Source organism: Homalodisca vitripennis, chromosome 2, assembly GCF_021130785.1.
Source record: "Homalodisca vitripennis isolate AUS2020 chromosome 2, UT_GWSS_2.1, whole genome shotgun sequence".
NCBI classification, from domain to species: Eukaryota; Metazoa; Arthropoda; class Insecta; order Hemiptera; family Cicadellidae; genus Homalodisca; species Homalodisca vitripennis.
Window position 1 is genome coordinate 204,220,144 of NC_060208.1, and position 13,630 is coordinate 204,233,773.

General features: G+C 34.9%; 2 protein-coding genes across 3 annotated transcripts in view; one reads left to right on the top strand and one right to left on the bottom strand.

Annotated features, from left to right (window-relative positions):
* LOC124355300 (RING finger and CHY zinc finger domain-containing protein 1) overlaps positions 1-6,343 on the top strand; it is a 34,988-nt gene extending 28,645 nt beyond the window's left edge. The window contains exons 8-9 of one of the 2 annotated variants that reach the window (XR_006921753.1): positions 146-3,933; positions 3,967-6,343. The gene's annotated coding sequence lies outside the window, so the exon portion shown is untranslated. Of the gene's footprint in view, positions 1-145 lie in introns of both variants that reach the window. The other variant, XR_006921752.1, reaches the window with a different exon arrangement.
* Positions 6,344-11,343: 5,000 nt separating this feature from the next.
* The window catches only part of LOC124355303 (peptide-N(4)-(N-acetyl-beta-glucosaminyl)asparagine amidase), a 29,990-nt gene continuing 27,703 nt past the window's right edge, over positions 11,344-13,630 (bottom strand). The window contains exon 9 of the mRNA XM_046806384.1: positions 11,344-12,084. Coding sequence (XP_046662340.1) covers positions 11,918-12,084 — 167 coding nt within the window. The 3' untranslated portion in view covers positions 11,344-11,917. The remainder of the gene's footprint in view (positions 12,085-13,630) is intronic.

The following is a 13,630-nucleotide window of genomic DNA, read 5'->3' on the forward strand; positions in this document are numbered from 1 at the left end:
AATACTGAAATGTCCAGTAATTTTAGAATTAAATATTAGTCATAGCATGTAAAAATGCTTCAAGCATGTTAAAAATCAAAAGTAGTGAATTCTATTTGCACAGTGTTAGTATGGTTAAAAGACAGTAATTTTGTTTCAATTTCAGATCACAAATGGATTATTCAGTTATTATTTTAAACACATCCTCAGAAATCATGGTTGAAAGTGTGCTACCAATGAAAATTCTTTACTCTAAACCAAGAACACTTCTATCACCTTTGTAAGCGTTACTTCAAATTAAAACTTTTATTTTATAACAAAACAAAAAAATACATCTTTGTAGAATTTTATTTTTAATGTCCAACACACAGTAAAATCATTATAATCTGGCACTGCGCCAGTTCGGCACTCCTGTAATCTGGCGTATTTTGGCGGGCGAAGAATGGGTTATTCAAATTAAGACAAGTTACTAAAAACCGGGTTAAAAAACAACCTAAGATCGCTTCGTTGTCTTGTGGTTTAGCCGCTGTTCATATAAACATTGCCAATGTTATTTATTTGTGTTATTGTTACTTTACTTAGTGTTGTATTTTGTGTTTAATTTATATTTCAAGACAGTAAGTGAAGAACAATAATCAGTGTGAACAAAAACATAAAACCTTAACTCGACTTCAGAAGTACGAGAGTTTAAAGAGACTGAATAAGGGTGATAAGCTTGCTAACCTTGCAAATGAATATGGTGTCGGTCACACCACGATACATGACATACAGAAGAACAGTGAAAAGATTAAGTTTGGTCCAAAAGCAGTGACAATGTGAAAAGTTTAAGTGTGGTGGACGAAATTAGAACATAAAGCAGGTGCCAAGAGGCTACAGTCTTCAAAGGCTAGCTTGCCTGAGCATGAGCGATGATCTTCTGTCCAACCTTAGCACTTGAAGTGGTCCTGGGATACACTCCTCTGGGGCAGGAGGTGATGAGGACAGCCACTCTAAGTGCAATGAAGCTTCTAGGAACAAAGGTAATAGAGACAACCTCTTCAGAAGGTCACATGAAAATAATCCAGGAATTTTCTCATGCTAACCAACGTGTCAGAAACAATGGTTAAGAAATACTTCTTTGAAAAACCATATACAGTCTATATTGCAGGAAGGGAAAAATGGATTGAAAAGGAGGTCTACCCTACAAAAGGAGTCAAGAAGTTTTACACAGATGGTTCACGCCTTGACTCTAGGTTGAGATTCGGAATTTACGGACCAGGAGTTATCCTAGCAGTGCCCCTTGGAAAACACGCCACGGTCTTCAAGCGGAAGTCATGGCAATAGAAAAATGCGCCAGAGGACTCATATAAATGAGGCAAAAAGGAGCAAAATATTAAATACTTTCTGGCAGCCAGGCTGCACTAAAGGCACTTGATACCTGTTCGTTTGATTCGAAAGCAGTCTGGGAATGCAAGAATGCCCTGGTAGAACTGGCTAAGAAAAATAAAGTAAGTAAATAGTGTAGAGTGAAAAAGCAGACATCCTCGCCAAAAAGGGAGTGGAGTCCTTTATGGTAGGACCAGAGCCGGATTGCGGGATAGCTTTCTCCTACAGCAAAGCTCTTGTAATAGATGGGAAAAGAGGACAAGATACTTTAATTGGAGTAGGGCCTGAAGATTAACACGATCAAAAATATTTATCTCTCCTTATGCTAAAGGGTGGGCAGCTCACCTAGATCAGAGTAAGGAGGATATAAGACTGATATTAGGGATGCTGACAGGACATGGTCCCTTTAGAAAACACCTCATGAGGGTAGGCCTTAGCCAGACTGATGAATGCAGACTCTGTGGAGAAGAGGAGGAATCAGCGGAGCATATTTGGCTAAACTGTCCTGCCATATCTAAAATTTGTAAAAGATTCCTAGGGGCATATCTCCTCAGCCCCAAAGACATCAGAGAACAGGAGCCCTCAAATCTAATCCGCTTCTGTAAAAGTCTCAGATTCTGAGGATACAAATATAGACAATCGTCTCTTTCCCTCAGGAAAAAAATTGAAAAGTGCCAGAAAACATTGAAAGTGGCAGGATTTCCTCAGGTTGAGGATAGTCTGTCTATAAGGTGTTCCGTTTCAAGAACAGAACAGGTGAAGTATACATCAATTTTAAGGGAGATTCCTAAAGAAAAGGCAAAAGTATTCTATGAAGAAATGGAGAAAAACAATTTGAAAGCAAGTGAAGGATGGTTAGAATAATTCAAAAAGCGTTTTGAAATTCGGATGTTAAGTACGGCGGGTGAAAAACTATCATGTGATGTTACTGCAGTCTAACCATTCAAGGAAAAGTCTATAACGCAGATGAGAGTGGTTTATTTTACCGGCATGTACCCAAGAAGACATTCGTTCACTGTGCTGAAACAAGTGCTCCGGTACGAAAACTGGCCAAAGATAGAATAACATTTATGCTCTGTTCGAACGCAAGTGGTACACATAAATTGAAGTTATTGGTGATAGGGACGTCAAAAACCCCAGGGTATTTTAAAATACCAACCTTTCAGTTGATTTAAAAAATGCACGCAAAGGGTAAATAACTCAGTCACTGTTCAAGGAATGGTTTCATAAAATCTCTATAATTTTCGCTAAAAAAACTAACTGCCTGTGTTAAACTGCCTCAAAAAGCCCTGCTTATTTTGGATAATTGTCCTGGTCATCCAGAATAAGACAAATTAAAAAGTTTATGTATCTGTGTCATGTTTTTGCTGCTAAACGTTACATCTCTTCTACAACTCATGGACCAGAACGTCATTCAGGCAGTCAAAATGCACTACTAAAAAGCTATGATTTACACAATTTTGTCTGAAGACAATGTAATAAAACACACACTGTTGTACATTTTAAGCATTTTTATTGATGGCCTTCCAATAATCCGGGGTTTGCACTAATTCGAGAATACCAATGTCTGATATCTGCCATTTTAGTGAGATTCTACTGTATTTACTTGTAATATGATGTGGTGAAGCGAAATACCTACAATAAGTTGTGGTCATTCTTCTCCAGTAATAATCCGAAACGAAGTATCCACAATGCATAAACACACACTGATTTAAAATTTCACTTCTGATTTGTTGTTTCAGAATACTAACAACATGATAAAACCACAGAAACCAAAACAATTGTCCACAAAATGTTGTGGGTTTATACTTTTCACACAAAAACTGAAAAGATAATATAACAATTTCTACACCTGCAATTGATATACTTTCGATTCTTGCAATTGATTTACTACATACAGGAATCAGCTAAGCGCAGTAATAATTATGCTTTATTTCAATGCTAAAACTATTTAACATACATTTAAAACTAAGAATTGTCAATTTCGCTGAACTAAATATAAAGTACCAAGTTTTAAACTTAACATTACAAAGAGGTCAATAAATATGGTAAGATAAATAACGAATACAAATGGGAATGCTCGTTATATAACCAGCAAAAACAACGCTCACTTCCAAGTGACAATATCCATGGTGTATGTGGTAACGAGTTTACACACCTTACCAGTATTGTGTACAATATTCATTAGAACAAACATCAGAGACATGTACTTTGTGTATAATGAACGCTAATTCCATAGTGTATACCAAATGTATTATACACTGTCACTTGCATTTAACTCATGGAACATACACACTTTTGTCTTAAGTTCGGTGTGTAGCAAGGTCCACAATTTTTATATTAAAACTTTTGTAATTTCTCAATCTCTGGATTATTTGAATTTTGTTGAGTAATAAAACGCAAATTTCTTATCTTGATTGATAAAAAGCATTATATATACTCGTAGACTCTTTCATTTTCATTTATTCAATCGATTATAGTGCTATAATAAGTGAAGATCTCTGTTCAGCAGCCCCCCAAATTTTGTGGTAAAAAATTCCATTCAATTATTTTGTACCCCCAAAAAGTCTGTAAGGGGTATTTTGGGGGGTGGGGTTTGATTTCTTGAAATTTAAAGGAAAGGTGGGGTGTGTGGAACCTCATTTTAAAGGTTTCTTGAAACAGATCATTTAAAAAAAGGTTTTTTCAATTTAAATTGCTTTAAATGTACAGAACGTTAAAACATCTTAAAAACAGCTGTAGCGAGTTTTTTTTATAATTACTTTATCAAACAACTTGTTACTCCCAAAATACTTGAGGACCTAATCTTCCAAAATATAACAAAAACAGTTAGTTCCCAAATAATTTTTACATAATTACATTTTGAAAATTTAATAATGTTTATAACTAAACAATATTAAAATACAACTAACTGTATGGTTTGTACTACAACGAATTAAAAGTAGAAAAGAATTTCTTTTTTTGTATTGAAACTTTGGCTTAATCTCAAGTGGTCTCAGTTTGGTTATGACTTCCATTGGGAGTGTACTAAAAAAATTGTTCGAATATACATTATTTGAATCAATCTCCAATTTTCTTATTTGCACACCTTCAAACACTCTTAACTGAATAGTCAATCAACTATATACTTTTTTATGATTAAAGAAAGAATACTGTCTTTTATACTAATATTATCTACAATTTTAATTCCATACATTTCAGAAACTAAGATGAATATATTAATGTGCTCAAATTTCTACTGACTAGACTACTTCCATCCATGCAAATATTCTTTAATCATCTTGCACATACAATTTTTTCACACTAAATAAATACTCTGAATTTTCCATGCTGTGTGTGTATAGGCATTGAAAACTGGTTCATACAAAATTGCAAATAGTAGTCTTTTAAAACTGCTTTAGTGTTATTTGTCAGATAAGAAATGTTTCTTATAATTGTACATTATCAACACAGATAAATATGTTCAGGGATGTATCCTAGAATTTATTTTGGGGGACGAGGGTGATAATTCCAGGTATTGAGCATATTTATACTATTAAGGACAAAAGAAAGTAAGATACTGAAGATATATGTACATGTGTGTATTAACTTGTTCTTAGAGTTTTTAATGGTTTTAGTTGTTTTGTCTGAAAATACTCATAAGGTAAAATGGAATTTTGGAGAGGGAGATGATTTTCCAATTTTCCATGCTTGCCCCTGTCTTCACTGTTGGAGCTGCACATTCCACTAAAGCTTGTCTGTACTTCACAAAATTTTGTATTGAAAATAAAACTTCAGCAATACTTATTTATCAGAATTTGCTATATACACTGAACACTTGTTTATGTGAGCATTCATGCAAATTTTAGGAGGATTTCCGTACATTTTACTGTTTTAAACTGGTTTACAAAAGATGTGTATTTTACAGATGTTAACCCTGTTTTTTAAAATATGTTTTTAGGTGATCTGATTTGATTACCTAACTCCTACTTTATGTTTAGTGGCTTTTGATATTTTTAGACTTGCCATGGATACCAATTACTTGTTATACTGTTTAAATTGCTTGAACAACCAACACAGTTGTTGGTTTTTTATGGATTTTACAGTTTTCATGAAAAACTATGGCTTATTCACCTAATATACCAGTTTACTTCAATAAAAAGGATTTTTGTATAAATAGTTTCCTGTCAATGATAAATATATTTAAAATTCCCATTTTTCATCAAAAAACATATTTTTATGATTTTTCTGTTTATTTTATATAAGAAATAAGTTTACAGTATGTATAAATATTTGTAACTGTGCCTGCAAATTCGATGATAAACAATGTGCATTTTAGAATTTGTTATAAACGTTTCACATGTTGAAAACTATTATAGACAGTATAAATTATGTTTATTTAAACAATTTGACAACTAGTAATGGGTGGTTTTTCCTTGGAATGCTGAAAATCCAAATAAACAAGTTTTTAAGTGTAATAGTTTTAAAATACATTTCTCAATACTTCTTGGTGCATACTATGATAGTAGACTAATTCATACAATAATATTAACAACAGTTTATAACTAAAGCATTATCTATTGTTCACACAGTTTTAATTTCATTATGAATAAATTTTAAGACTTTCCACTTCTTGTAGGCCGCTACATTAGTCTGACTTGTGTATGTTCTGTTGATTTTTTTGTGTTAACCATGAGGAATTAATAGTTAGTTGTATGTAACCTTAGTTATTTATAGGCACAGGTTAGGTCTGCGTTAGTGTATGCATGTTTGTAAATATGTAACAGTAACACTCCGAAGGGCCGTGCCCATTGTTAACCCTTCCTTGCAAGGGACATCAACCATTAGTAACGAGAGCGTTTATTGTAGACATTATTTTTAGTGTGGCCCTTCCACCGGTCCAGTGGATCAGTGGTGGGGTGGTGTTTACTGTTCTTGTGGTTTTTGTTGTTTGGTTTAGGTTTAAATGTGGCCAATGTTAGTAAATTGTTATGAACTGTAATAAAGTTTATGCGAACAAGCAGTGTTTTTAATTCTAACCTTATAAATGTGTGTACAATATTTGGGGTGTTCCGAAATTAATGTGAAAATTTACAAACACATTCTTATGGATCAAAATAAAACATTTTCAATGTTTCCAGCTGAGGATCCTAAGTTGGCATTGAAACACTTTTCGCTTCTGCAACACAACTAATTATCGTATCTTAGCTCTTAGACTGACATAGATACAAGCCTGGATTTACAACTAGCCCCGGGGCAGTAGAATGAAATTTTAAATTAAATTCCCTATGTACCCAAACTGTACCAAATTTAAATTAACTCTGAGTACTAGATAAAATAATTTTTTTTCTGAGGAATGCTAGCAACTTTTACACAGTAGGGAAGAATACTGAACTCTTTTTAGGCTGTTGTTCATTATTATACATTTTTGCCAGAGACCCCCCTATTTATTTGTAAAAATTGATTAATTAGTTGATAGTTTTATAAATTATGTATCAGTACATATAGCCTTGTGTATAAAACAAATATAAAAATCAAAAGAAATAATAAAAAATATACTTACCAAAATACAGTAATAACAATAAATGCTTTTTCCCTTCTTTGAGTAGTTAGAACATACTAACTTTACAAACATTCCAGATGCTAAACGTTTAATTTAAATAAACACTACAGATAAAACTGTACACAATCACAATTTTTTATTAGTTTTACAACAATTGTTGACATTTTGAAAAATGTATGTCTTTGATCATCCACCCATTTATAAATCGATAATTTGTGGTGCATTTGTAGTCAGAAATGTCAGTGAAAACCGATATTTCTAATATTATAAAAAAATACAATTAATTTAATTCAAAAGTGTAAAAATAAAATTTGGAACATGCTGATATTTGGACATTAGTATTTTTCAACAGTTAACAAGCACGGCTGTACATCAGGACATCAGTATTTCTTGGCATTCTTTACATTCTTGAATATTCAGATGTTAGTACCTATAGCGTTATAAGTTAGGCATACTAAAAATACAGGGTCTCCAAAAAAGAATGCAGAGGTTTTGAAAAAGCCGTTACTTTTTTTTTTTTTTTTTTTCCTTTGGGATATTGGGGTGGATTCATAGATCCTCACACGTCAACCTGAGCTTATTGTGTGCCCCTTTGATGTTAGAGGGGTAAGCCTATCTTCGTGCCCCTTAATTAGGCTAAGAAGCTTTTCCCCGATACTAGCATCTGGTTCGTCGCCTGGTTGTTTATCACCGAAAAGAGCCCTTCTCCTTGCTCCCAGTCTCTCACAGTCCAGTATTATGTGTTTTGCAGTCTCTTCAGACTTATTGCAGAGTCTACACTCCGAGTCCTCATTTCGTAAACCTAGAGAGTGTTTTAGGTGTTTCCTGAAGTGGCCGTGTCCAGTGATCAAGGCAATCACTTGCTTAACCCGATCCCTGCCCAGCCCCATCAGCCATCTGGTGAATCCGGAGCTAGAATCGGCAAGCAGTCTTTTGCCGAGTGCTTGTCCTTGGTGACTCTGCCACCCACAAGCGGTGTGTCTTCTGGACCATTTGTTTATACTTTGGTAAGCGGCTGACTTGCTTATACCACAACTTGGTTCTGGACCGGTGTATGGCATGCTTGCTCCGCTTTTGGCAAGCCTGTCGGCGCATTCGTTGCCACCTATGCCTGTGTGGCCCGGTACCCAACCAAGACGCACACAGTTGCGTGATCCAAGCTTGCAGAGAGTGTTAAAGCACTCCCACACAAGCCTGGGATGAAATGCTGTTGGAGTCAAGAGCTTTAAGAGCTGCCTGACTGTCTGACATTATACAGATGTTCATTCCCTGGTACCTTCTGGTGAGGCCTAGGTTGGCACAGGCTAGGAATACCATAGATTTCGGCTTGAAATATGGAGCAGTTCCGACCCAAACTGCCGCTAAGGGCAGTTCTAGGGGATTGACTAAACACTCCATATCCAGTTCTACCCTTAATAAGCGAGCCATCCGTGTACCAGACAAAGCTCTTTCTTATTGTTGGGATGTTATCTTGCGATTTCCACTCATCTCTGGAGTAGAAGTCAACAGAGAATGGCTTATTGAATACGAACTCCGTTCTCATTGTGTCGGAGACCATTTCGAGAATAGCGCTTGGGTTTTACAGCTTCAGTGATGGCGCCATGGCTCGCGTTAGACGCGCCATTCCTCCACAAGCCAGTAACCATCAGCCGATAAGCTGACTTACGCGCTTCAGCTTTTATATGGACATCAAGAGGTAGAAAGTCCTAAAGCCACCTCGAGGTCGCTGAGGGACTGCTCCTGAATGCTCCGGTTACAAAGATTGTGCCAAGCCTTTGTAAGCTTTCAAGCTTGGCTTTGGCAGTTACCTGATTCACCTTTGTCCACCAGACTAATGAACCATAAGTGATTTGAGGCCTTACAACTGCTTTGTAAAGCCATAGTGCTATATGGGGTTTTACGCCCCATGAGATTCCTGCAAGTCTCCTGGACGTCATGAGCGCCCCACTTTGCTTTGTGCAGGATATTATTAAGATGATCATTCCACGTAAGCTTATGGTCTAGAGCAGGGGTGCTCAACCTTTTTTACCCAAGGGCCACATTGTAAAGCCTTTATGACCAGGCGGGCCAACATCCCAGGGGATTTGGAACCCCAAACAACTGAGTTGGGTAGGGTTACGTCAACGAACCGCGCGCTGTGCCGTGCTTTACGCGCGCTCTATTCGCCAGCCGGCAGCCACCACCGTAGGTCAGTGAAATCTGTCTGCAACTACTTTACTTCTTTCACACTCATACTCCACCAAATGAATACGGCTCGTTCTACGTGAAATCGGCTGGACTGCTTGGTTTCTCAAAATTTGTATTTATTTAATATTTCAAATGCTTGTAAGCAAATTTGGTTGTTTTTGGCACCAAGGCGGGCCACATAAAACCGACTCGCGGGCCGGATCCGGCCCGCGGGCCGTAGGTTGGGGCAGCCCTGGTCTAGAGTCAGTCCTAAATATTTGACTGTCTTTGACCACTCCAGCTGAGTGGATGCGAGTTTCAGCCTAGAAAGAGACTCTAGCCGTTACTTAAAAACTGTCCAAGAAAACTTAAACAATTTTAACGTCAAACTGAAGGTGAAATAACTAAATTTTGTTTCGAATGTAGCATGGGAGGAAATTATGACCTTGGCATGCACAGAACAGCTGCGTGGTGTCAGTCTGTTATTGTGACTGATACGTCTGGTGGTGCCACTCCCGAGTACAATATTTTCGGCGCACCATAAGGGACCATATGTTCTGCGGTAAGCAAAATTGAAATCAATTGTATGCAGTGTTGGTTTTGAGATCAAAATTCACCAGGTGATAAAGCAGTTCGTACTGGTTATATAAACAAGCATTACAACAAAAAGAAACAATAACTATTTTAAGAATTTATTATGAACTGTATGGTCTTTTTTAAAAATCTACTTTTATGACAGGTGACATTCAGATTATACAAAGAAAATCTTGCATATAATATTTATGAGTGAAGAGCAGTCGTAATTTACCGTTTTTGTGAAAGAAGCCGCTAGGTCTGTTGGTTGCTCAACCTGCGGCGGCAGTACGCCACCTACCCTCAAAGACCTCTCTGTGCTACGTAGCACTACCACCCTTACCCTGCGCCAACACATTGAGTATACTCCTTTGACTCTTAGTGTGGTTTCAGTGGTTAGCTTGTTAAGAAGTGAGGTTATGTTGGAACTCAGAAAACTTTAATAAATATGTGGATAATTAAGATATTCAAAGTGTTCAATTCAGTAAAGGTGGTTTGTTCCTGTATTTAAAATTTATGTTTTGAATGCTTTTTTCATATAACAAATTAGAATTTGCCTATTACGAGGTAACAACAAAACAATTTTATCACAAATATTAAGTACCTTAATTGTCCATCTTATATTTTGATAATTAATTTAAATTTAAATTACCACTGATAGTTACAGTGTATCTGGTTAGTCTGCAGTATTTTCAAAATGTGTCATGTTTATATTTTCATAAGTGGTTTACCAATTAATCACAGAATTTAACTCATTTTAATAGAAGTGTTTATGATTTCAAAGCATATTAAAGATAGGTGCTAAATCATGTCAAAATTGGGTTTAGTTTAAGTAAAAACTGCTTTTTTATGAATGCACGTAAGTAACATATTTATCTAAAATTTTGCTGTATATTCACTTTTTTTAGGAAATGCTCTACTCCAAACATTTTAGTCCTTTGAAGTATGCAGGTTTTCTAGAGGTATATTTTTCACATTTAGCCTTCCAACTTGGTAAATTTAATTTAAATAGTGGTTTTATTTTACTTTAGAGACTTTACATGCATCCCATCAATAATTAAATTATATTGTAAAATTTAACAATTTTACATTATTTTTAATATTTTATTTTTTTAATTTTGTTACATCACAAGTATTAGTAAAATATTGAACCAATCCTCAAGTTAAAATATGAGTTAGTTTTTCCTAACATTCTTATAAAGCATACACAACTCCAAATTAAAAAATAATGTTTTTTAATTAATTAATAAAAATATTTAGTCATAATCTATTATATAAGTGAATAATTAATTCTTCAGACTATTCAATTACCCGACTACTAAATTATTGCACTTTTATATTCCATGTAAAGTTTACACATTTCTTTGATACCACGAAAAAGGGAAGGGGGTGACAAACAGAATGCTGCCCCAGGTGCCAGATACCTTGGTACGCCACTGTTTATGTATCAGCAAATAGTGTATGGTTATGTTACAAGAAGCAAAACATATTAAAGCCATAGTGTGAAATCTAAACAAATATCTAATATGGGGAAAAAATGATTTGTAAAGACTCATTTTTATTATAGTCAAAGAAATTAATGTAGTGTCTACTTCAAAATTTATAATTTAAAAAAATGTTGGGAAACATTTTTTTTTATTAAACCCACCTTTTGTGTTAAAATGGATGTTTTATACTACTTAACAAAATTAACAAAGGTTTCAATAAAAACAATCATATTCGAAATTATAATAAAATTTATCTGTAGATTTGTAGGCCCATTTAGATTTAACAATAATCCATATAATATAATTTTTCTAAATTTATTCAAGTATACTATTATTATGTAGTAGTTTGTGGAAACAAGAAATTAATCAAACTGAGATCTCATAAATTACTAACAATTCTCCAGGAGATAATTATGATGTATACAAATCATAGAATATTAAAATTATGTCAAAACTGAAATATTTTATGATTATTAAACAAATCTTACTACTTGCTGAGCACTCCATAAATTTGGAAGATCAGCCATTCTTTAAATGATTCAATCACACAAGTTTGCGTTACTTTATTACCTTTTAAGACACAGATAGTTATGAACTAAACAAAATTAGTTAAACCTGTACAACATAAATCAGTCATAAATCGTACGTTTTAAATATTCCTCATATACTTAACTACACTTTATCATAAACAATTACAACGGAGATCAGTTACAAAAATAATATATTTTTATATTTCGGTACTAAATAATCAATATAAGGCGAATCACATATTTTTATTATACATAGTGGTAGACTAATGAATGTGCTAAGGGCTGATGAGTGACAAGCTGAGCGAGAACGATGTGTCTGTAGCGTTCAGCGGCTGACGGAACAACTGAGCGTGTTGCCAAGCCACATCTCCCTTCCCCCCTTTTAAGAGAGCCGTAAGGGTTAGGTTAGCACAGCCTCTCAGCTCGGAAGTCTTCATGTGGCCTGTAACACAACAATAAGGCAAATTGTTTTGCAAGTCTAGCAGAAAACATTGAGTTTGTGTTAACCTTTATTGTGACATAGTGGAAATTGAAAAGTCCTGTAATGGCAAGCACTGTTTGCTATTTGTACACATCATTCAAACGTTTGTATCATTTTAATTATTGGATATTGAAGTAAATCCTGTATATTTCCTATTTCAGTATACTACAGAAAATATTTGTTATTTCAAATTAGTATGTTTTGCATTTACAAACATGCAGATGTTGAAAACATGTATTCTTGCTCAGAATTAAATAACAGTGTTTATTTAACACAGTGATGTCTTTCTCTAATGAAATTTCCCACAACTAAATGACAGGATTAAACTCCCTTATCCACAGGTTCCCTTGACATGGGCCGAACAATCAGAGCAATTTAAAGTTAGCATTGTAATTTTATGTGCATATATATAAAGTACATATTACGTATAACTATTCAATAAACTTTATATGACATTAAACCATGAAACATCTTGATTAATCTTAGTATAAAGTGTAATTAAAACTGCAAAACTTTGATTAAAAAGATGATTTCAAAAATGACCCGAAACTAGTTGCTGATCATTAGCGAAACATCCTAAACGATTAGCTCATAACTGTTTGCCAGTTATAAGGTTAAGCACGTTTTTATCTGGAAATTCACAGTAAAATGCAAGTTATTGGAGGAAGAAAATCACAAAAACTTATCTTTATATTCTCCCCATGATAATTTTTCATTTTTTTTATCAGGTATAAAAGAAGGAAAATGGTTAGTACAAGTGCTATCTAGAAAGTAGATTATGTTTCACTCTGTAGCCGCTAGGGGCGGGACATGGCCATTTTAATGTCAGGGGTTTCTCTGTTCAGTGGCTATCCAGGCGTGCTAGTGAGAGGTTACTGTCGCTACTTGTTGTTCTACAATAGCAGTTAAAATGTGTGACGCAATTGAAAAATTCCATGAGTTGTGCAGTGCAGTTGTTAATACGATTTTTGTGGACTAAGCACAATAAACCAATTGAGATTTATCGCCAACTCAGTGAAGTTTTTGGGAACAATGTGAGTACTCAAGTGCTTCAGTGGTGCATTAGGTTTAAAAATGGCTGAACTAATGTGCATGATGACGAACAAAGTGGATAACCAAGCATTGAGACCGATGAAATTGTCTTTAAAGTCAATGAAACAATTAAAGAAGACCGCCGATTCACAATAACAGAACTCTCACCTAGTTTTCCTCAAATTTCAAGGAATTTGTTACACAAAATAGTTATGCAGAAGTTAGGTTACCATAAACTTTGTGCAAGATGAGTACCGAAAATCTTAACATAAACCCATCAAATTCAGCTTATGGCTGCTTCATGGACATTTTTGGACACCTACAAAAAAGATGGTACTTGCTGCTTGATCGAATCATTACAAGAGACAAGACTTGGGTGTAAGAGCACACACACTCCCCCCCCCCCAAAAAAAAGGAAATGCAAGCAAACATTGTCGGCACGGAATGTTATGGCAACTGTTTTTTGGGAAAGGAA